This window comes from Anguilla rostrata, chromosome 2, assembly GCF_018555375.3.
Source record: "Anguilla rostrata isolate EN2019 chromosome 2, ASM1855537v3, whole genome shotgun sequence".
Lineage (NCBI taxonomy): Eukaryota > Metazoa > Chordata > Actinopteri > Anguilliformes > Anguillidae > Anguilla > Anguilla rostrata.
Genome location: NC_057934.1, coordinates 40,704,975 through 40,729,109, shown reverse-complemented (window position 1 = coordinate 40,729,109; position 24,135 = coordinate 40,704,975). Strand labels below are relative to the sequence as shown.

The following is a 24,135-nucleotide window of genomic DNA, read 5'->3' as shown; positions in this document are numbered from 1 at the left end:
TGTAGTTTTTTTATATTTACGGTAAAGTGGATGTTCTCAAAATGAGAACTCAAACTTAATTTCATTATATTGAATATTTCAAATTCAATTTGATTGTGACAAAGCACTCATTCACTATAAAGGAAAAACTTGCGAAGTCTCACTAAACAAAAATTTATCAACTTCTCTTTGTTTGGCTACTGCAATAAATGACTGTAGTAACTGAATCACCTGTTTTTTAATTCTATATATTTTTTAAATCAATCCCAAATAGAAGCATTTATGAAAATCATGTTAATTTCATTTTAGGCCCAGGAGGAGATACTTTTTAATGCACTGCAGGTCCAGGTATTGTAATCACTACCTTTGATCTGGAACAGAATCGTCCCATGTTGTCTTTAAAATGAGAATGAACATAACCTTGATTGAAATGGTCCTGCATTACAAAATTGGTAATTACAGGATTAGGTTTGGAAGTGACTGACTAATTTGCCAGCCAAATATAGTAATTGATGATCAATGTCAGTTTTCCAGTTTCATTATGCAAACAACAATTTCCATAGCAGCACACCAACTATATTAATGTCGACCAATGAAATCAGATTTTGAAGAAGCTTCAATAACTGACAAATTAATGACGTAAGATTGAAAAGGAAAATGTTTGAATTGAAATGCAAGACTAAAACTTGATCTAGATAAATCAAGGACTGGATGTATTGAAGCATTTACACTCATCTACACATAGTACGTTATCAAAATTAATTTAAAGGGATAGATTTTAGTATTGGGACGCACCCAAGTGACACTACCTACCTTTGAGAATGAACCAACTTTACCCATTTTAAATTTGAGCTCTTCAGTCTGAAGTTTGGGGTAGCAGCAATGCAATGGTTTTGAAGATTTCTAGTGGTGTTACCCGATACCGAAGCTCCAAAGCATGTCAAAAAAATAAGGCAGTGTACTAGAAAGTGTGCGGAGGCTTGATTAATTTGGCCATAAACACATGATCAATGACGTCCAGTTTGATTCGGGACACACAATCATGTGACTGCTTTGGTAACGGATTCAAAGGAATCAAAGCTTTGATGCGAGTCTCGTAGGAGTTTGTGTCAGTCCCAGACACTGTACAGAGATGGAACCAGCAAGGAAGAGAGGGCAATCTGCAATTTGGGAGCAATTTCCAATGATACACAAGGTAAGCTCTATCCTCCTGAAACCCAAAGGGGAAAAAAGTTCAAAATTGATTTATACATTTTCAGTGTTTATACTTTTGAAGTGTCAAGAATGTATAAATAGAAATACATATGTATACTGTATATATTCACACACACTACATATTGCCTATTAAATAGGTAGAAGGCATTGCTAAATGTTAACCTGCCGACTGAAACTAACATGGGGTTAACTACCAAATAGGAGCTACATAATTGACATTCTTTGAAGAAATACGCACAGCTTTACTAGTTACTCACTGACATAGTAGTCAGAAATAGTTAGTTGCACACTGTCCTTTCAACCAACAGAAGCTGCCAACATTCACCGTTTAAAAGCTCAGAGTAATGAACCCTTTCAATACAATACAGGAAAAGCTTCATAAATCTTTGCAATCACTACAGATTTCACTCATCTTAAGCTGGCCTGTAGGGACTTTCCTTGTCACAGCACTGATAGCATGTACTGTTGTGAAGGTGGTAGTCATGTTTGCTAAAAATGTTTGGAGAAACTGAACTAACTAACTCAAGACTAAAGTTAAAGAATGGCTGAAGGAAAAACAAAACCTCAGACTAGTGCCTAAAGGTCACTACCAGAATGCACAATTTCCTTTGGCCTGGAAATCAATGTGTAGAACATTTCATACAATGAGGACAAAAGGCAACAAATGTATTTTACATATTTAATACAATTACAAAGACAAGACAAGCTAATGTACTACATATAGGCATATGTACAGTTTGAAACACAGTAGTTCAGAACTTCATTTCTTCAAAGAAGCAACAGAACTGAAGATAAATCTTTAGTTTATGCAACTAAGTCACAAAAGAATGGAACCAGTATAAAGCGCTTCACATTTACTTGGTAAACTCATCGGAGAAGATATTAAATTCATACCATCACAGAAAGGAAAGTGAACGAAGCAGACTGTCGTCTTCAAGCACGGTCCAGGAACCTGAAGAGGCAGCATGAAAATGTATCCATTAGTCACTCCGCAATTTAAGGTGATGTTTATGTATTCATTCACTTCCTGCAACTCTGGAAACATCAAGCAATGACTTTGCTTTGACAAATCGGTACTCAACTAACCAAACCCGTTACTGCTATAGGCACAACATGGTCTTAAGTTTCCAATCTCCTCAGACTCCACCTTGTCAGGGCAGAGCTGCACTTAATCGTCACAAGGATTCGGAGCCCAGTGCAAAGCATCATTGGAGATGGGAAAAAGACAGGACACCACATGTAGGCTTATCTAAATAGTGCTGTCAATCAAAATTTCTTTCACGATTAATATCAGAATTCAAAGTTAATTGTGCATTTAATTACACTTTTGAAATTAAATTTCACAGCATTAGATTTCGTTTTGAGTAGCCTACACATTAGGATAGAATTGTCATCTGTAAGAAACCTGAGAACAGAGGTTTATAATTCCCTTGAATCGTGCCATGGCTCTTTTTACACCGCTTTAAAAAAAAAAAAAATTAACAATGAAAACGACTTGCGTTCATTTGAATTTTGCTTCCATAGTATTAACCATGTGTAATGATCAACAATTTTATCAAAACCTTAACTTTAGTCTAAAACGTGGGTCCATTTTAAATCTGGGTCTATTGAATAGCTATATACTATTCAAAGAACCGTAAGGAAAAACTATACCCCAGCTTGAAGTGATCACTACGTTACGGGTACCCTAAACACATTAAATGCTAGATGGGTAGGTTCAAGTCTCAGATGCAACATAGTTTGCCGTCGACCAGAAGGGGCTCTGCAAGAAACCACACTGCTGGTCAGAACAGTACCTAGCTGTATGGGGAATGGATCGGGACAAATCATCGCTGGCAATTCTAGTCGGCCTAAATTTGGCCCGTAATTTCTAGAAAGCTTGCCTCAATATGTTTGGTCGTGCCGGTAGTGTAAATTGTCAGATTAAATGGGAAATTGGTCAACGCAACGATTACGACTCGCGTGTCCAACAATCCGGGGTTGAAAATGGTCTACGGCAAGTTAATTTGGCACGCAAAAAAATAAATAAGCAGTACCCTGGACAGTTGTATACAGTGTGGCACATATTATCCTGCCTTAAAGGCTCATGATATAACTTTTACAGTGAAGCTTGACAGTTCAAGCCCCGTGTTATGTACATGCGCAAATGTACGGTTTTTATATCTCAAAACAACAGAACAAGCGTGCAGACGAATTGTTAAGATTCACATGTAACCATGTTCTAACATTAACACGTTAGCTAGTTAAACTGGCTAGCTAGAAAAGAGCACGTGGACCATAAATTGTTTTAACTGTAAATGTGGAAACATTAACACGCTAGTTCCAACGTGAACCATTTGGATGTTTGTATGAACGCAGCCACAGAAATAATCTAATCTTCACGAGGAAAACTATCATGAGATCACTTAAATGCTATACACTCACCCCGAAAAACACTGTGCACACCATGATCGTCCATTTGAAAAGACTTCACTTCTGAAAATGGCCGAATTTAAAGGACGTTTCTACAAAGGACCCCATACTTTGAGGCTGACCATCCGTACTGCCCTTTTCAAATCAGCTACAATTGAAAACGCAGTAATGCCGTTGTCGTGTAAAATATTGCACACCCGTTTTCGGTTTAAGTACTGTACACCCGTAATTTTTTTTACAGGGTGCAATACTTTACTCAACACCATTCCTGGAGCAAAATCACATAACTTACTTGTCACAGAAAAGATTGAGAGAGAAAAAAAACTTGTCAAAGAAAAGACCCCAAAGCGGTTGTCCAAAAATATGCCTACATAATATATTTTTCAATATTTACATTCTAGAGTTTAATTCATACAACATAATGGATTGAACTCTAGGCATACTCCATTATGTAAGGCTGAACTGAATCATAAATTCACGCCATATGAATATACTTATACATATACTGCTCTGTGCTGATAGTGATGCTGCAGAATAGTGCTGTTTTACTGTCCAACTGTATTCAAGTTGGTCAATGAGTTTCTTACATTATTTAAAATCACACTGTGCATAGGTACATAGCTAGTGTGACTTCCTGATCTCTCATGCAACACAGGGTTCCTTGAATTGGATGTGAAAGAGAGTTGTTTTTCAGACACCAATCTGAGTTTTTTGTGAGCCTGCCACCAGATGTTTGAGGCAGCTGTTTCTGCAACATGACCCACAACCAACTACAGAGGGGTGTGGAATTGTCATGGTTCAGGACAGAGCAGAACCAAAGTACTGATAATGATCTTTTGTCTTATGTTTTAATGGTGTGTGCATCTTTAGTTTGTTTCTGTGTATTTATAGAATTCACTATGCAAAACAAAGAGTAATCCCCAGTGGACCTAACCCAAAATGTCAGTATGAAGCAGTGGAAACATTAATGCTTGATTAATCAGAAACCAACATTTCAACTGTTTTTTTTTGTCCATAATCTGTGAAGAACCACACACCATCCTATCAAATGTGGAAAAAAGATTTGTGCTGTGCAACTAGGAACATTTATATATTTTTTTAGACAATCAGTATAAAGTATTATTTCCTGATTGCCTGATTTCTTATCTTTTTTAAAACCTCCCCCCTGTTCCCATTGTCATTTCTAAACCTTCACTTCCTCAAAACCCCTGTCCATTTTTACTACTCTGATTGTGGGCCTGTCCTTTCCCTAATGGCAAAGGTGTGGTCTTTTCCCCCTCTCTTGTGCCCTGCCAGTAAATACATTGGAGACAGTAAATTGTCCATGGCTCTCCGAAGATCTTCTAAGGCTACTCGATTCCCAAACTGTAACATTTTGGGAAATGATATGTAAAAATGACTATATTCAAGCCAGGTTTCAGCATTAATAAATAAGCCATAAACAGGTTGAGAATTATTTGTGATTTCCTTTGCAATGTATTGTTTGATAGCGGAAGTAATGTTTATAGAAGCAGCCATTATTCAGAAGGTGATTGTTTTGTTCAAAGATATTACCCTGAAACACAAATTAAAATGTCCATTATATGATCAGGGTGTGTTCCACATTCACATCCCCGGACTTTTAATCAGTCAGAACGTGATAATGTGTTGTATGACAAATAATTACTTTAGAAAAAGGTTGCATTTTTTAAATTTTATTCAATTATAGGCTGATAGGTGAAAACATTAGTGTTAAATGATTCAAAAGTTAAGTGACAGAGAAAATGGCAGGGAGCCAAACCTGCGTTCTCTCGGAAAAAGTGAAAGTATAAAATTATGTTAGACTTTAAACACATCTTCAAGCACTTTGAATGATAATAATATTGTATGTGACAACAACCAGCATCGATAATTAGACTGAACCCCACGGTTCTGTGCTTCTCATTAGATGCTTGGTCATCTCAGGGATAAAAGTTACTAAGTAATATTTGGGTAACTATTTTCCAGTTGGTGTAGAAGGCCTACATTTCAAGCCATTCTGTCATATGATGCATTCTTATGCACTCTTCTTCACTTGGCACTTAAGTTGCACAGGATACATACTGCAATGGAACACATTTTATGTAACTTTTAAACGTGCAAGTCAGGGTGTTTTGCATTGGTATTTTTATTTTATTTTTTACTTTAGTTGTCTATTGCTTGTAGTTATATGTTTTGTCATTTTTACTGTTCGAAACTATTCCACTGTAAGGACCTCTGTATGAGGTCATATGACAAACACAACAGTGAAGAAATGAAGTGCACAAAGTGTTGAAAACACAACTGCTTCTCTCAAAGCCACATACACACACTAATTGGCTGGAACACTATGTTACATTTGCACAGCATTGTGACTAATACAGGGTTAAATCTCAGGGTCACATACACTCAGATACTAACTGCCTGGACACAACAATTCATTAACACTGCACTGAGAGAGGGGGAGGAGAAAAGACCAGTTTCCTGCAGCTGTTTTTGTAGTTGAGAGAGAGAGGGGTGAGTGAGAAAGAGAGAGAGAAAGCCACATCATCTGACACTGACAAAGTGAGCCAGAGAGTGAAGGAGTGTGCAAGAGAAGAAGAAGAGGGAAAAATTTCCAAGAAAAGAAGAGGGAAAGAGAGGGAAAACCCTAACCTAGAAAAAGTAAGAGGAGAGACAGAGCAAAAAAGTCACCAGTTAAAGAGTGAAAGGTAGGAAAACCAGATTTCTACTATTAGTTGAAACAGTTTCATACATTTTGGTGAACTTCTGCTTTTATCAATCTCAACCCATATTTTCTCTATGCAGTGTTCTGGTTGCAGGGCAATGTTTGTCAAAAGTATGGCAGACAAATAGGGGTGACCGGTCGTGACAGAATGGGAATGCAATAGGGTTAGAAGAGAGTTAAAAAGTCATTAAAGCTTTTGATTGCATAGAATCACTAGTCTGTGAGTGGTCAAGCCGTGGAATATTGAGTACTCAGTTTTTCTATTAAATGATTTATATGATGCTGTATTTGTAAAATTTGTAACACAACAGTATACCTTAATGTTAGTTACATTTCATATTAATAATTACATTTTAGTTGATATTATAATGTCGATAGGATATACTCTAGTAGTATATTCTTTCTTTCTTTGCCATTATAGTGGCAAAGTTAGGTACTGTTAGATTTTTACAACAATCAGAAACTGAGGTTGTAGGCACGCCTACTCCAATTCCATCTCCATCTCTGCGCATTAACTCTGCACTGTATAATAAGGAGAGACTGCAGAGTGGGAGGAGGAAATGAAGAGGAAGTGGGATCAAAGGTTAAGCAGGACATAATTCATTGTATTCTTAACCTCAGGCAGAATCGGACCTAGCTAATTGCTGTGTGTTGTCTCCATGATCGCTGAGCACAGCTGTTGACCCCCTAATTGGAATAGTCACCATGTTGCCTATCAGATGCAACATGCACAGGCCTGACAACACACAGTGTAAATGCATAATACAGCTGAAACTGCGGTGAGAGAGGAGCAGGAAATGGGTGAGGGTTGCAAATCAGAAATATAATTCTCTCTTTCTTCTCTCTTGGTCAGTCCTGTGATAGTGTTGTTGGAAAGTTACATGCTGAGGGGGGAAATTGACAGTGGAATACTAATACTACTATATGTGCGCGTGTTTGTGTATGCGTTTGAATGCATGTGTGTGTGTGTGTGTGTGTGTCCATGCATGTGTGTGTATGTCATGAGTGTGTTAGAAATAGAATGAGCGATATGGGTGAGTGTGTGCACATGTTTGCACATATATGGGAGTATCTGTTTTTAACGTGTACGCGAGTTGTATGTGCACATGCACTGGATGTCAAAAAGATGTACAACCCCCCTGGACTCAGTCAGGTCTCCTTTGGCTTGCATCAAATTCAAAACCTGGGCACTGGCCTTTGGGGCAGTAAAGGGTCACTTCCATTGTTTCTACAGTCCTGTTACTCAAATAATGGCCCTCGAGGTCCAAGAACTTCTGGTTTTACACCCTCCCTTTACCTGGGAGTCAGGTGTGAATACAGTTGGGCCGATCAGTAGCACTAATGGTTCAGTTAATTACCTGGGGGAAAGAAAACCAGGGCCGGATTTGAATTCAAGGTCCAGATTTGATTATCCATGCCCTACACACCTACAGACCTATCAGTTCCGCTACTGGGTGGCTGGAAACTGGACCTCGTGCCAATCTTCCGATGCAGACTGAAGACACCTCTTCAGATTGCATCATTGCTCCCCTGACCCTCTTTTTATAACCTTTCCTTCTCATTCTTTCTTTGTACTTCCTTTCGGATAATGTTATAGTCATAGCTGGGTAAAAATAGGTAGATCTGTCAAGTGGTACATTCTTTAGTCACAATACACGTTGTTTCATAAATGGACCTCTGTGCTGTCTAGGTGATACCACACTTCTGTATTCCTAAGAGTAACACTGATATTCTCCACTATTGTACATCACTCTGGATAAAGCATCTGCCAAGTGATTTTAATGTAATGCAATGTGTTAACCAAGGAGAATATAAAGCAGTGCATTTGGACTGGAATTCACTGGAATTCAATTCTGATAAGATTTGCTGAATTATTACAATACATTTGTGTTATAAAGGTAAAGTATTCATGATTATGGCAATAACTGCATGTTCTGTTAAGTCTCTATGTGCCTCTTGAAAAGATGAGGCTGATCAGTATGGAGTGCAGCACAGTGTTGTGGATGCCTGTATGTATGCTGTGTTGTCTCTAATGTAAATAAAAGGTGAAAGGGAAAGACCTGGAAAAAGAGAATGAGAAGAGCAGCATAGCCAGCTGAGAGAACATGTGGGAGAGGGTGTAGGAGGCAGGGAACGATGACCTTTCTCACCCTTGTTTATTTTGGGATGGCTAGAGTTTCAGAGATTGGAATGCTGGGTGAGGGCATTCTATTCTGGCTGTCAGATTCCATCCGTAGGATACCAAGCTACTGACCGAAGGACTATATACAATGTACCAAACTACCTCTATCTGTATGTCTGTCCCAGATTGTCCCATTTGCACTATTCCATAATTATCTAAAATTCTCTCTCTCTCTCTATTGTATCTAAAGCATGCTATCATGGTTGGACTCTATTCCATTTCAACTGTCAATTCAGGATGTACAGTAAAGTGAAATCCAATGAATGAATGGAAAAATGCTCATAGAGCATTATTGTATGATTTTTTCTCAGTTCATGAATTGAATGGTAATTCATTCATTTCATAAACTGACTTGAAATGGAAGTGACTCCAACCCTGCTTGCCATGACCCTCGGTATTTGTAGCTGTCATTTTCTATCTGACAGACTGACTAGCAAGTAAACAGCATGATCTCTATCCAGTCATCTGTATCTGCAACCCACTGTCTTTTCTTTTAAGCTTCCTTTTTTTGATTGACTGTGTGGTGGAGCAAAATGTAGGTTTGAGCAGTGGGCCATGACGATGAGATCAGTCATACAAACAGCCTCCCAAAAGTCTCCCACATCAGCAAGGCATTGCTGCTCAGATGCATCTGTTTGTCTCTCAGAAACAAATATAGACATGTTTGCCTGTCTGGTCATAGTAGACTGTTGAAATATTGAAGAAGAATTCATAAATATTTACATAAAAAATTCAAAATTTTAAAAAAATGGGGGAAAATTTCACTTGTGTATGAAATCCCATGTAGACCATATATGGCTAGACTGGCTATGACATTTCAGCAGTATCGCACTAAATGCTGTCCTCGGCAATACATGGTGATATAATCTCTTTGCATCACAAATGAATGTCTGGCTTTGCTCTCATTAAGTATCACATTACATCACATTACAGGCATTTAGCAGACACTCTTATCCAGAGAAACTTACACAACTTGTATGTAGCATTTACATTGCATCTATTTATACAGCTGGATATACACTGAAGCAATGCAGGTTAAGTACCTTGCTCAAGGGTGCAACGGCAGTGTCCTACCTAGAAATCAAACCTGTGACCTTTAGGTTACAAGATGAGTTATACTACACTGCCGCCCTATCACTACTTTAAGAAGGAACCCCAATGAGCATAATTCTGTACTGTCCACTGAGACTGCTAACGCATCCTATGAACACATCATATCAACAGTCAGGCACTAGTTTTTATAATATGGCATACGGAAGAAAGGGACAATAGGTGACATTGTTACAAAGTGGCTTATTCTGGTTGATCTGATCAAGTCAATTACCTGTTTGTCCTAAAAATCCACTGGTAGTCTTTCACATCTATGCACACATATCCACGGTGTTACAGTGTCTCCGCTCCCGGAAAGTTTTTATTTCTGTAGAGACTACGTTTCATTTATTAAAATTACTTTTCAGTACAGTTAGTTACAATTAGTGTGGCTACATTTATCAGTGAGTGTATAAATGTACTGTATTTATTTTTAATTGCCATATATTGTTTTTATATTTACAGCAAACTCCAAAATGTTTGGGAAAAACACTATTTCTTCTTGATTTGGCTCCAAAATTTTAGATTTGTAATCAAACAATTCACATGTGGTGGAAGTGCAGAGTCTCAGCTTTTATTTATTTTTTATACATTTTGGTTTCATCATGTAGAAATTAGAGCAATTGTTATACTACCCCCCCCCTCCCCCCACCCATTTCAGGACACCTGAATGTTGGGGACACATCATGGTTATGTTAATGAAAGTAATCATGTTTAGTACTTTTTCATGTTTGTTACATATCCTTTACGTGCAATGACTGCTTGAAGTTTGTGACTTATAGACAGGTGTTGAGTATCTTCTCTGGTGATGCTCTGCTGGGCCGGTGCTGCAGTCATTTTCAGCTACTGCTTGTTTCGGCGGCTGTTTGCTTGAAGTTTTCTCTTCAATGTATGACATGCATGTTCAATTGGATTCAAATTGGGTAAATGACTTAGCCAGTAAATTTTATTGTTTTTGGCTTTGAAAAACTCTTTAACAGCAAGTTTGGGATAATTGGGCCTTATTCACAAAACGTGTGTACAATCACATTTGATCTTAAAGTAATTGTAATGTTTCCAAGACATTTTGGCATTGATCATTTTTTTCTTATCTGTATTTCTTCATGGCCATTTCCTAATGCTAATCAAATAAACAGGTTTGCACATGAATGCAATCAAATAGGCAGCATTCATAATCTCATACACCTGGGATATGCACAACAACAAAGGTCTGCACATGAGTCATGAATCCCATATTGGTTTTTTTGTAGGAACATTTTTTAGAACAAAAGCAGGAATAATTTTTTAAAAAGTTTTGTGAATGAGGCCCATTGTCTTGAGTTTGGAGTCCAATGAGTTTGGAGGTATTTTTTGAACTTGAGCAGATATGCTCTTGCCATCACTCTGATACAAGTCTCATCCATCCAACCCTTTTTGGTACTTCACAAACTGTAACCTGGCTAACTAGTGGCAGTATAGCCTCTGTTGTTCTTTTTGTGAAGTCTTCAGCGGAGAGTAGTAACTGACACATCCACATCTACCTCTTGAAGAATGTCTCTGATCTGTCGGACAGGTGTTTCGGGTTTTTCTTCATTATGGTAAAAAATTTTCAGTCATCAACTAGAGGTTTTCCTCAGCCAACCGAGCCCTTTGTGATTACTGAGGTGACCAGTGCTCTCCTTCTTCTTCATGATGTTCCAAAGAGTTGATTTTGGTAAGCCTAATGGTCCATGTCTCTGCAGTTCTTCTAATTTTTTAGCCTCAAAAGGGTTTCAGTGACTTTCACTGGCATAACTCTGGTCCTCATTATGACATACGCCAATAACTGACTGCAAAGGCAATCAAAAGCCTACAATCAAGATTAGATATTGAAAGCTCTCTAATACCTGCACTAAGGAAATAATTCAACGCAATGATATGTGAAACACATGTGAAACTATTTGTCCCAAACATTATGGTGGGGGGCTATGTATAAAAAGAGCTGTGATTTCTACATGGCAAAACCAAAATGTATGAACATACCTTTTAATTTAACCATGCGAATTGTTTGATTACAAATCTGAAATTTTGAAGCCAAATTAAGAAAAAAAAAAAAAAAAAGAGATGGCTTTGTCTCAAACATTGTGGAGCTCAGCGTAATTACCAAATTCCTTTTAAATCCAATGTGGAGTTAGGATTGACTTCTCAGTTGATTCCACCAGTTACTGCTCACTTAACCCATTAAAAAAAATTGAGGAATGAATTAGATTTTAACTTGATTGAATTTTACTTTTTGATAATTATTATTTTTAATTAATATAATATTTTCATTCATGTTCACCATTTGGGGTCTTTTGTGTTCCTTGTTTCCTTGGATTATCTTTCAGAGGAGTAAACTTATTGAAGGGGAAAATGAATAGCAGACTGGGCTGCATTCAGAGCTGCCATACAGTAAATAGTGGCTTTATCCTACTTGCCGAACAAATTCTGTAATACATTTAATTTCCAGACAAGGAGCACATACTCATAAGCAAAAGAGTATTTTTCCAAGTTAACAACCAACTTTTCTTCTCTCTCCATGTAGCCATAGTGAGTCGGACAAGCAGATTCTGTCTATGCAACATTTGGAGACTCCGCTCTTTCCTCACCAGTTACTGTACACTCCTACTAGTCCAGGCCCTGGTACTCTCATACATAGACTATCGCAATTCCATTTTTGCTGGCATCCCTGTTTGTGCCACTGAGCAGCTGCTGCTAACACAAAATGCTGCCAAATAATTTGTCTGCAGTCTTCCCAAGCATGCTCATGTTGCACCCCTCCTTATATCACTTTACTGACTGCCTGTTACAGCTCACATTCATTTTAAAACTTTGGTACTTAGCCTACAGGGCAGTGAATGGAACGGGCTCCACCATATTACATTACAGGCATTTAGCAAACGCTCTTATCCGGAGCAACTTACACAACTTTTTACATAGCATTTACATTGTATCCAATTATGCAGCTGGATATATACTAAAGCAATGCAAGGTAAGTACCTTGCTCAAGGGTACAATGGCAGTGTCCTACCAGGGAATCTAACCCGAGACCTTTAGGTTACAAGACCAACTCCTTACCCATTATACTTTACTGCCGCCATCTCTCTAATCAACATTCAAACCCTACACCCTGCACTGATCTATCCAACTGGCAAATTTGAGGCAACTGGCTCTCTTCCTTGCCTAGTTGCTTCTGTCTGTATTGGCCCCATAGTGACAGAACAAACTTCGCTTCATGGCCAGGATAGTGGAACTGTTCGCCATATTCTGATGCAGGCTGAAGACCCACTTGTTCAGACTGCACCTTGGTCCCCCAACCATCAATCCCCCCTTTTTACTAATTCAATTCAAGTAATGTTGTTCAGATTATAGTTTTAAATGGTTTTATTCTTTGCACTTGTTATGGATGTTTACTGTATGAATTTACAATTTGTATTTTGATTGGTCTGTAGCTTTAGTGATGTATGTTACATCTTTACTTGATCAGGGAATGTTGTTAGTGGGGTAGGTAACTATTGTTCATAATAAATAGCTGAGCGCACTGATGTTTCTCCTACACAATAAGTCACGCTGGAGTATTTACTATGATTTTTACAAAAAATATTTTGAAAACAATTATCCTCTACATGAGTCAAGCATTGTAAATCCATTAGAAAATGTTAGCTGAATGTTGCACTTTAAACAATGCTCACAGTCTTAGGTACAGGCAGGCATCAGAATGTCAGGGGAGTCAGCCAAACAAATCTCAAAGACAAATCAAAAACTGTCCTCACGCCAGATGCACTCAATTGAACCGTCATACTGGTGCTCACCCTGACAGAAGGTCTGGTGTGACTTTTCTTGGCAGAAGATTAAGGAAATAAACCAGAGGCATGTTTATTGTTTAGGCAGCATGCAACCACCCCACTCGGCCAGAAGGTGGAGCCAACATTCAAGAGCGTTCAAGCTCTCAATTACACTTCCACTTGTCTATTACATACAGAATCCGTCACAAATACAAGTTTGTCACATACAAAAATCATTCATTTTTGATAATTAAATCAAATGAAGGTCTGTTTCCACATGAACTAACTGTCTATTTAGTTCTCTTTATCACTTACCTTCCTTTTAAGTAATGTGTGTGCGCCCAACACCTATGTTATCTAACACTATATTTTATCTTTCTTTGTGCAGTAAAAAAGTAATTGTGAAAAGATTAATGAACCTCATTTACAAAACTTTTTTAAAATTATTCTTACGTTTGTTCTTAAAAATTTTCCTATAAAAAACAAATATGGGATTTATTACACATGTGCAGACCTTTGTTTTTGTGTGTACCCCAGGTATATGAGATAATGCATGTTGACTGTAAATTATGTGCAATCCTGTTCATGTGATTAGCATAAGAAAACAGCCATGAACAAATAAAGATAAGCAGAAAATGATGAATGCCCAAATGTTCCTGGAAAAGTTCTTGCACACAGTTTATGAACAAGTTTTGTGAATGAGGCCCATTGTCTTCACTATTTTGGACCTACAGGGAATAATCAAAAAGCCAAAGTTAGAAATTTCATGACCTCACTTTTTAGGCTTATGACCTGTCATATGAGCCTGACCTATTACACACAGTAAAATGTCCAGTGTTAATTCAACCCTAACAAATAACATATGAGTCCAATAGGGACCACATGTACTCTGTATATTTGTTTAACACTGCACATTTTACTGTGCATGCTGACATGAGATAAGTCCACACAGCTTTAGGAGTTAATGCTAAGAAACTGATGGTTACTTCTTTTGATGAATCATGATTTTGTGTTGGTGGGGCTCCAGTGGGAGTAAGTAAATAGCAAATTAAACCTGTAAGGAAAAAATCAGATTTTAATTGGAAGTCTCACAGACATTAACATCTTTTTACAGATCCTCTAGAAACAGCATCTACAGAAGCCTCTGATTTACAGCATATCCCTGGTTCTCTAACAGCAGTTTGTGTCTGTTGTATTGTACTTTCTTATGATTGTAATAAGTCGAACAATGATAATGCATTAAAAGACCAAACTTAAAAATACTAATGAATCAATGATAATACACCTAAATGGATTTTTCAAAATAATACAGTTATATAAATTAATTTCCCTCTTTCTACACAGAAGGACCACAGAATGTCAACTTTGGCAAAAGAGACACCCGTGGAAGATGCCAACAACCAAAGCTTCTGGATGGTGAGAACAAAATAAGGAGTGTAAATAGAAAGGAGTGTAAATAGAGTTTACAGGGTGCTATTACTGCATGTCAAGGTCAACGCTAGGGAAACAATCACAAATCATGCTTTATCAAAACACCATTTACCTGAAAAAACAATAGCTGCTCCCAGTAAGCACACATATGTTGCCATGACATCTGCACGATGCAATCAAATTCATCGGTGCCACATAGTATGTAGAGCATTTGCTCACTGCCCCATGTTGCCGCGGCATTGGTGTTCGAAAGCGGTGACATAGGGCCAGAGAACAAACGCTGTAAATGCTACGTTGTACTGATGAATTTGATTACATTGTGCAGACGTTGCAGCGACGTATACGTGTGTATTATGTGTGCTTACTGGCTTCTTAAAGCACTTCTATCACCTAAAGAAAACCTGTATTATTCATACAGAGAGCAGGAGGAGGTTAATCTTCTCTATCCTAGGGCCTTCCCAGTGAGGCCTTGCTATGTTCTCACATACGACGGCAAGCCTGTTGGATACATTTCCTGTCAGCACACCACATTACGAGAAAAGCCTTGTTTATTGTACCTCATTGGCTGGCTGTCATTCTGCAGCATGCGTCAGTGTTGTTCTTGGCTAGCGGCAGTTTATTTGGCTGTTTCCGCTTAACTCTGAGGCGAGCAGGCTGTGCGACCTCTTGGCTCGGAGAGTGTGACGTAGGTTTAGCTGGCAGCGCTGCGCCGTGTTTCTCCCGAGAGAGGGGAGCGCCTCCGGGACCATCTACTGAAATCCCAGAGGATTCGTACCCTGTGAACAGATTGAACTCCACTGATGCACGTAAAGTACAAACTGCATGGCCTGCCACTGAGGGAGACTGTCTGAGGCTGTCTGAGTGCTAAATGCACTTGTGTGGAGTGAGTGAGAGTTCTGACTGAAATAATGCCACATCACTCCAAAAAAGGAGGCATTTAGAGAAAAAGGACGCATGCCTCCCTTATTCTCCACTAGTTTATCATTGCCCTACCATTTTTTATTTCTCACAATCAATACCCAGGTCATCTATGACTCTCCCCAATGATCTCAGCAAGTCTACTTTTGTTTTAATGAAAAACAGACACTCAGTTAAAATACCTTATTGTAAAACACTGCGACTATGGAAGATAGCCCTGGATATCAACTGGAGTTGAGTGCAGTGCAGTTGTTCGGGGCTTAGAAAAACATAACTGAATGAGAGAAATGCATGCACAAAAATATTGGATTTTTAGAAATAAGATGAGCGGTCATATGAGGCCGCTTCACTATAACTGAGCTATATAATGAGCTCAAGAATGAAGTATTTAGTCATCCATTTCTTACTGATAGATCAACATGTGCCCTTTGGCTTCCCTCACAGCCAGGGAACTACCAGAGCACGGTCCGCCGCACCGAGGAATGCTTCCAGGCCTGTAACTTTGTGGTGGCGTGCTTCCAGGAGAGGGCCCGCGTGGAGAAGCAGTACGCCCAGCAGCTCAGTGAGTGGAGCAACAAGTGGAAGCCCCTGGTAGATAGCAGTGAGTACCCCCAGCTCCGCCCCTCAAATGTCCAGCAAACAGCGGTTGGTTCTCTTTCTCTCTCTCACCTTATCTTCCTCCTCTGTTTTAGGCCCTCTGTATGGTTCCCTTCTGAGGGCGTGGCAGTGCTTCCTCTCCTCTGCTGACCGCCTGTCTGCCCTGCACTCCTCCATCTGTCGATCCCTTGTTTCTGAAGATGGGGACAGAGTGAAGACCTGGCAGAAAGAGACATTCCACAAGAAAATGTTTGGGGGCTTTCGGGAATCCCATGACTTTGATATAGGCTTTGCTCGTGCTCAAAAACCCTGGGCAAAGAAGTTGAAAAAGGTAAATGTGTGTAAATTATATATCTATATATACACATTTTGGTTTCACCATGTAAAAATGACAGCACTATTTATATATATAGCCCCCCCACCCACTATTTATATATAGTCCCTAATGGCTTAATGATGTTTCTGATTAATCAGGTGTGTTAAATTGCTTCCTTAGTACAGGTACTGTATACGAGAGCTTTCAGTGTCTAGTCTTGATGCTAGGCTTTTAATTCCCTCTGGAGTCTTTTATTGGCACGATGAAGATCGGAGTTGTGTCAATGAATGTCAAGGAAGCCATTATTGATAAATTATGGCGATTTAAAGGAACGTCACATAATAATGGTCTGTGATAAAATTTCAGTAAGCCTACGTGTTTTCCTTTGCAAAGGAGCATTTCTGTGCATTCAAGTGAAGCCAAGCCTATATATGAGCACCAGATCTTTGTGCACAGTTGTGGCTGGTCATGGGATAATAGAGGAGGGGGCAATCTTAATTAAAATACATTTAACTAATTGAAATATATTATTGGTTCTTCTTGCAAATTTTGATCTGTCTGACTTACCTCTGATTTACTAAAAGCATGTTCTATGTAATTATAACATTTATTTTACTAAGTTGAACATTGTTATTTACATTCTGTGTCGTGATGTGGAAAGAAATAATTCTACACCATGACATTATCAAGTGAAAACGTTGGGTCTCTTTGTCTGTTGATTGTGAAAGTTGATTGCTAATTGCCTCACTTGCTAATCAAGTGTAAAATGTCCAGACCAATGATAGATTTTGAGTTAGATTTCTGCTTGTTACTGGTATAAACAGTACCATTTGTGATGGTAAGGACACTCCTTATCAGTGTATGAAAGTACTGGGTGGGATTATTTCAAGTTGTTATTCATGTGGTAGCCCTGTGGTTTGTCCTACTGTAGCTGGAGAAGGCGCGCGGTGCGTACCACAAGGCGTGCCGCAAGGCACAGGTCGCCCAGGACAGAGAAGCGCACGCCAGCGGGAATCCTGACTACGCCATCGAGAAGCAGAAGAAGATACAGGAGGAGCGGGAACAGGCTGCTCAGGAGAAAGACAAAGTGAGAGTCGCAAAGCTGCCTAATGTTTGTGTCATTCGCTGATGTACTGAAGAGAAAAAAAAACATACTAAAAACAACATCGAAAATTCAATGATGCCCCTACAGTTGCTTTTTCAACAGTTACTGCTTTCTCTCTTCTTGCTGCCTTTTATAGGTCAGACTGAGGTTGCTTATGGTTCCTTTACAGTGAGACGTGAACATTAGAATACTATACTACCCAGTCATTGTAGCTCAACATTATTTATACAAGGGTAAACAACAGGGAAATGGATTCCAGTTCCAAGAGATAGCATTGGCTATTTGGGTACAATGGTGTAGTTATATTTTTAGCTTATGTTTTTATGTAATTTGCCCTATATTCTGTTAATACTTCATTCTTGTGAACAACCTATGAGTTTTATTAGAAATACAGTGCTCTCCAAAATGTTTGGAACCCTGGATAAAGATGATCAAAAACGGCTGCGTAAAATATAATCTTCTGCATTTTTCTCAGAGAAATTGTATTATTATAAAAGACATGCCTTTACATTTTTGAGCTTACAATATTAGCTCATTACCTGTGGTGTTTTTTCATACAGCCTTTTAAGCTCAAGAGCAGCCTTTGGCCTTGTACTGCAGCATATCTGTACTGTTAAATTAATTTGATATCAACATAAATGCTGGGAGTAATGTGTAACAAACTAGACAGGTCACAAAAGATACATTCTATTTTTCTCAGAAACCTAGCAAATATACAGCCCTAATAATTGTTCCCATGTTCCCAAACAAATACATACCCTAACAGCAGCAGGCTACACATGATATGATACATATAGTGCTCTATTTTTGTGACAATGTACAGTAAAGCACAAACGTGCCTGGGCACAAGTGGAATTGCTAGGTTTGTCTTCCACAAATTGAATAGTTGTTGCTTGCATCAGGTTTAATAATTTTTTGGTCTGCAGTAAAACGGTTTGCATCAACACGGGTTCTATATTGCAATGGGGGGCATGTCAATAGAAACATGCATAAGTTTGGTGTTCATTAATGTGTTCGTATTTTAAACTAACCAAGGTTTAAGCAAATTTAGCTTTTTTGGTGGCATTATGAATGTGCTGCACATATGAATGCATGAACACATAACATAGATGGCAGAAATATTTTTAGTTTAGTTAGTCATTTTGACTATTTTATATGCAATTTTTGTTTAATTATGCAGTCCAATGTCAGCTGTTTTGGTATTACAACTGTATGGAGTAAATAAATGTAAGCTACTTGAATTAGAGACACAAAGAAAGAAGCCGGTTCTACACCCATCAAATAGTATATGATGCACATTTACTTGTATTTTTCCCACAAAATTTTTGTTTTCTCTATAGGTACGTGGTCGCTATGAAAAAGTATTAGAGGAAGTTACACGCTATGCTCCACGTTACATGGAGGAAATGGAGTCCATTTTTGACCAATCTCAGGAGGAAGAGAGGAAGAGGATCAGTTTCCTCAAACAGGTTTTCCTGTCCATACATAGACATCTTGATGTGACCAATAATGAGAGGTAAGCACGCACACATTTGCACTAGCGCGCACACACACACACACATACACACACCAAACAATTTGATCAGCGTATCTAGCCAAGCTATTTTATATATGTATAGCTGTGTCAGTCAGAGTGTGTGCCTAATCTATTAATTTGAATCACTGTGTGTTTATGTGCAAAGATAAAGTGGGGATTTACCATTTCATTTCTCAGTGACACCATAGCAAGCCCTTTTACAAGGCAGCAGGAACCATAATTTCAGTATGCAGGCATCCACCTGCATTGAAATTGCAACTTTCATATTTGTACAGAAGTAGTTGAAAGTTGTCTTCATGTCCAAGATTTTGCTGCATAAATGAAGCTGGTAAATCGCTGGTATCTAAATGACTTGGGCTGTTAATGCATGTGTTTCTGTCTTCCACCACTAGGAGTCGACAGAGCTTATACTTTGAGCAATGTGTCAAGTGGTCTTTCAATCAATTTAAGCAGTCATTCCAGTTAATTGTTCAACGGCAAGTTAATTAGCCATATGAAAATAATGATTTATCAATTGTTTGTGTACGTGTGTATTTGTGTGTTTGTGTGTGATTGGGACTTATGTGACACTTATGTGCTCACTGGCTGATTAAAAAAAAACTATTAAATATAATGAAGCTCTCTGTTTCTCTCAGTGTGAAGGCAGTATATAGTGAGCTCCACCACACTCTCATGTCCATTAATGAACAGGATGACCTGCGCTGGTGGAAGAACCATCAAGGCCCTGGCATGCCCACTGACTGGCCTTGCTTCCAGGTATAGTGACATTTGTTCTGAAGGGTAGTGTGCTGATAAGACATGGTGCTGTTTTACATAACAAATAGTGCACTGATTTTAGTATAGAGCATTTTGTTATTCTGATTTATTGTACCCATTAAGGGCAAATAACAAGGGAAAGTTTTTTTCTGAATCTGTATCTCTTATATTCTCTTTTCAAGGAATGGATTCCACCTGAAAAGAAGACAAAGGGAAAGAAGGAGACAGAGAAAAAAAACATGCTTGAGCGAACGTATGCTATGGCTGTGCTTAAAATGTGTCACCCTGCTATGTTAAATTTGGCATTAACATATTTTTGGCCGTAACATTTAAATAAAATAATCACCTTTGTTACCGTATTATACAGAATATTACTCCAAATACTGCCCCACACTTTAAAAAGCCTGCATCTGCAAGTAATGAAATCATAAGTCCTACGTTATGTGGAGACTGTGAGGTCCAAAGCTTCTGAAATCAATATTTCCATGCTCATTCAAACTGATTATGTCATATGAAGGGGTATGGCTTCTGCTCCCCTGTTAGAAAGGCTGAAATTAGCTAAGAAATGGCTGTATATTAAGCTTTCAAAATATTTCAAGCTTATAGATCCACAAATACACAACTGCCCAACCCATAGTTACTGTTACATACAGCAATATGCAGAGAATCCCCATGTTAACCTCCCTCTCTCCCTGCCCCAGTGTAATGATGGGAGGTGTGAGAGTGAGGGCTCTCTATGAATATATGGGACAAGAAACCGATGAACTCTCCTTTAAAGCAGGTAAATATTTATCATAATCATACAAAACCACTCTTTTGGAAGTAATTTGGGGACTATGGTTGTCAAACGGTCTGTTATGCCTCCTCCTCCAAAACAGTGTTTGTTTTTGTTTGTGTCTTTGTTGGTGCGCATCTGCCCCTGAAAATCACAGTTGGAAACCATTATGCCTACGTTTAGAAAGGGTAAAGGCAGTCAGCAGCCATGTCACCATGTACCCTGCTCCTGCTGAAAGGCTGAAGCTAAGCAAGACTGGGCTTGAATGGGAGACTACCTGGGAAAACTAATTTGCTGCTAGGAGTAGTGTTGGTGGGCCAGCAGGAGGCAATATTCCCTCTGGTCAAATAAACCCCAATACCCCAGTGCAGTGATGAGGTGTTAAACTGAGGTCCTGACTCCCTGCTGCTCATTAAAGACCCCATGACACTCATTGCAAAGAGTAGGGGGTTCCCTGGTGTAGGAGGTTCAACTGATGTGTGGTGAGCGTTCTGTTGCAAAATGGCTGCCATGCATCACCCAGGTTGGTACACATTAGTGGTGGTTGAGGCGAGTTCCCTCTCATTAGTGTAAAGCAGTGGAGCATCTGGAAAAGTGCTATATAAATGCAATGTTTCATACTTTCACTCATTCATTCAGGCCTACAAGGCAGTGGAAATGCTGCACCTTCTAAAGCAGTGGTGTCAAACTCCATGGAGGGCCGTGTGTATGCAGGTTTTCATTCCAGCCTCAGATCTTGATTATATAATTAGTTAAATTATTTGCTAAATTAGGGATGCAGGTTTGTGCACAATGGTGACCCGACGTCTATGGTGACCCGCATTGTCTAAATAAAAATGTTCTTATATTCTGTGCTTCAATGCAGTTAAACGCATATGGCTGAATGAGTAATTGGACTCAATTAAGGCAGCATTAATTGGTTGGAATGAAAACCTGCATACACACGGCCCTCCATGGCACGAGTTTGACACCACTGTTCTAAAGGATTAATTGACTTTAGATGATCAAATGGCCCTGTCCATTTGTGGTGCCATATTGTGTTCATATGGGATTGGACTCCAGCCTAGAATTTCCTAATTGTGCATAGATTCCTAAATTTACAGAAATCAAGTGAAAAGACTTCCATGGAACTTTTGCAAATCCAACACTGTCCACAGCTGCTCACTAAAATATTCAGTTTTTATATTTTTGTATCTCTGTACATGTACATTTCATGTGCAGAGCTAACCCCCTCACACTCCCTGTATTTCTCACTCTGTTCTTATGTACCAGGGGAGGAATTCCTGAAGATAGAGGAAGAGGATGACCAGGGCTGGTGCAGAGGAATGAAGGATGGGGGTCAAGAAGGACTGTACCCTGCAAATTATGTAGAGGTCTTGTAGTAACTCAGTCGCACCACAAGAGGGATTTGATACCATCCAAAATGACTTTGCTTACAGCTTAGTTGTGGTGTTAATGCCCACAGTATCCTGTGTGTACAGCATTAATTCTGAACCCTGGACTTGGAGCCACAACAGATTATTCGATTATGTGCTGAATGTTATCAATTCCATACAAAGATTTTGAATCCTCTTCTTTTGGATGTATACACACATGTACATTTTATACCCAGTCTTTACATCTTTAAGCTTCAGTTATAAAATTTTACTCACAGAATTAATTATTTTTCATATTACATTCAAAATGTCAGCCAAAGCTTGTGAAACACGTTTTCTACTGTGCTTTAAATTGGGCATTTGAAATACTTGTATTTCATTAAGGATATGTACAGATGCACACAATATATAATACCTGGATTGGTGGAGGATTGACTCATGAAAGAAATGGAACTTAATGTAGGTTGAGAGGGTTTATATGAGTTCAAATAATGCATTGTTTTGACTGCTAATTTGGAACAGGTAAAAATGGCTGTATTGTGTGTGTGCATGTGTGTGTGTGCACGCAGAGGCGTGCTGTGGCAGTTTCAGCTGTTTCAAATGAAATGGGCCCCGATGAGCCAAGGGACCCTGAACACCCATGAGAATTAAAAAAAGGTCCATCGTAAGATTTAAAATGTTTAAGGGTGTCCTAAATATAATAATGCATTTGCCATTCACGGCTACATTGCGGCACTTTCCTGACCTTTCCATAACAGCGTCCTTGACTACCGTAGATGCCAGCTTCACACTTAGTTAAACTCCTGTTTACATTCATCTGTAGTAGCTAGCTTAACATCGCAATATTCTGATGTACTACTATAGGGTGGCTCTCCACTCAATCAAGAACTCCCCATTTGGTGTCAGTCATTTTGGTCGTTAGCAGGCTAGTTTTAAGATTCCCTAGTTGTATGAGGACTGCTCATAGAACTGCATAAGAATTAAGGAAAAAGTTAGATATGGCAAGCCATGTAGCATAATGTTACCTAACTAAATAACTTGGCATTTTTCCTTCTTTAGTTCATCTTCTGTGGTAACACATTGCATGTCCACAGGTGTACAGTATACAACACAAAACCCCACAACACAAATAATTTCTTGTATCGTCAGAATGCACATCAAATGAGCTGTCTCTCTGCCATTATTTTGACACCCTATACAGGTTTGCGTGGTCAAAATCAGCCTTATGGCTATTTGCATAACCAAAACAAAGTTTCCCATGTGAAATAAGTTTAGATCATTTAAGTAGCAAAGTTAGGGTAGCAAAAATGGTAGCAATGTGATATTCACTCAAAACAAATAAAAATAAAATTATTGGACAGTAGTTGCACACGACAGTATTAAGTACACTAAAAAAAAAACATTTTTCCCTATCCTTCATTAAATAATTGACACAATTATGGACAATGGTTTAACGCAATATTACAAAGCATATTTGACGTCTTCAACTTAATCAGTTGAAGTTGCATATACTCAGTAATATTGTGTGCAGCCACTGTCCAATGATTTATTGTTTTGGGTGTGTGTTATTTATTACAGGCTTACGTTATGTTTTGAATATGTTATATAGCATATGTTAACATGATATAATTGACTGATCTTATTTTAATTCCTAAATTAAATTTGTGCCAGTTTTTCTTTTTAGAAGCGCCTCAAGCTTCTTAAAGCTTGTTTTTAAATTAATAAAAAGATTTTACACATTCCCCAGCGAGTGTCGCCCCTCCTTTGCCTTTCCCAAAAGCTATGGAAATGCACAGTCTGCAATGTTTAATGTTTGTTGTTTGAAATACAGCTTTTCAAAATTCCAGTTGTGAGTGCTTGAAAGAAAAAGCACCTTTTTTTTGTGAATAAGGTTCAGAGGTTTCTTCTAACGCTTTTGTTGGTGTTGGTGGTGTTCTGTT

The 24,135-nt window shown here is 38.6% G+C and overlaps 1 protein-coding gene, 1 long non-coding RNA gene and 1 other non-coding gene across 3 annotated transcripts; 1 reads left to right on the top strand and 2 right to left on the bottom strand.

Annotated features, from left to right (window-relative positions):
• Positions 1-1,859: 1,859 nt before the first annotated feature.
• Positions 1,860-3,893, bottom strand: LOC135248035 (uncharacterized). Its single transcript, XR_010328357.1, has 2 exons — positions 3,619-3,893; positions 1,860-2,146 (listed from the first exon to the last, which is right to left on the bottom strand). It is a non-coding gene; the product is annotated as an uncharacterized LOC135248035 (long non-coding RNA).
• On the bottom strand, positions 2,324-2,411 carry LOC135249583 (small nucleolar RNA SNORD88). Its single transcript, XR_010328739.1, has one exon. It is a non-coding gene; the product is annotated as a small nucleolar RNA SNORD88 (small nucleolar RNA).
• Positions 3,894-6,058: 2,165 nt separating the features above from the next.
• Positions 6,059-23,937, top strand: LOC135248034 (protein kinase C and casein kinase substrate in neurons protein 2-like). Its single transcript, XM_064322147.1, has 10 exons — positions 6,059-6,314; positions 14,729-14,800; positions 16,178-16,334; positions 16,426-16,661; positions 17,578-17,733; positions 19,092-19,267; positions 19,924-20,044; positions 20,227-20,297; positions 20,746-20,825; positions 22,092-23,937. Exons 2-10 carry the CDS (start codon positions 14,741-14,743, stop codon positions 22,199-22,201), a joined length of 1,167 nt encoding a protein of 388 aa, XP_064178217.1. The 5' UTR covers positions 6,059-6,314; positions 14,729-14,740; the 3' UTR covers positions 22,202-23,937.
• Positions 23,938-24,135: the final 198 nt, after the last annotated feature.

What these genes read in the sequence shown, in the direction of transcription:
- LOC135248034 (XM_064322147.1), top strand. Translation starts at nt 14,741, where the DNA reads ATGTCAACTTTGGCAAAAGAGACACCCGTGGAAGATGCCAACAACCAA. An exon ending in GGGCAAAGAAGTTGAAAAAG is followed by an intron (nt 16,662 to 17,577) that starts GTAAATGTGTGT and finishes GTCCTACTGTAG; the next exon opens with CTGGAGAAGGCGCGCGGTGC. An exon ending in CTGACTGGCCTTGCTTCCAG is followed by an intron (nt 20,045 to 20,226) that starts GTATAGTGACAT and finishes TCTCTTTTCAAG; the next exon opens with GAATGGATTCCACCTGAAAA.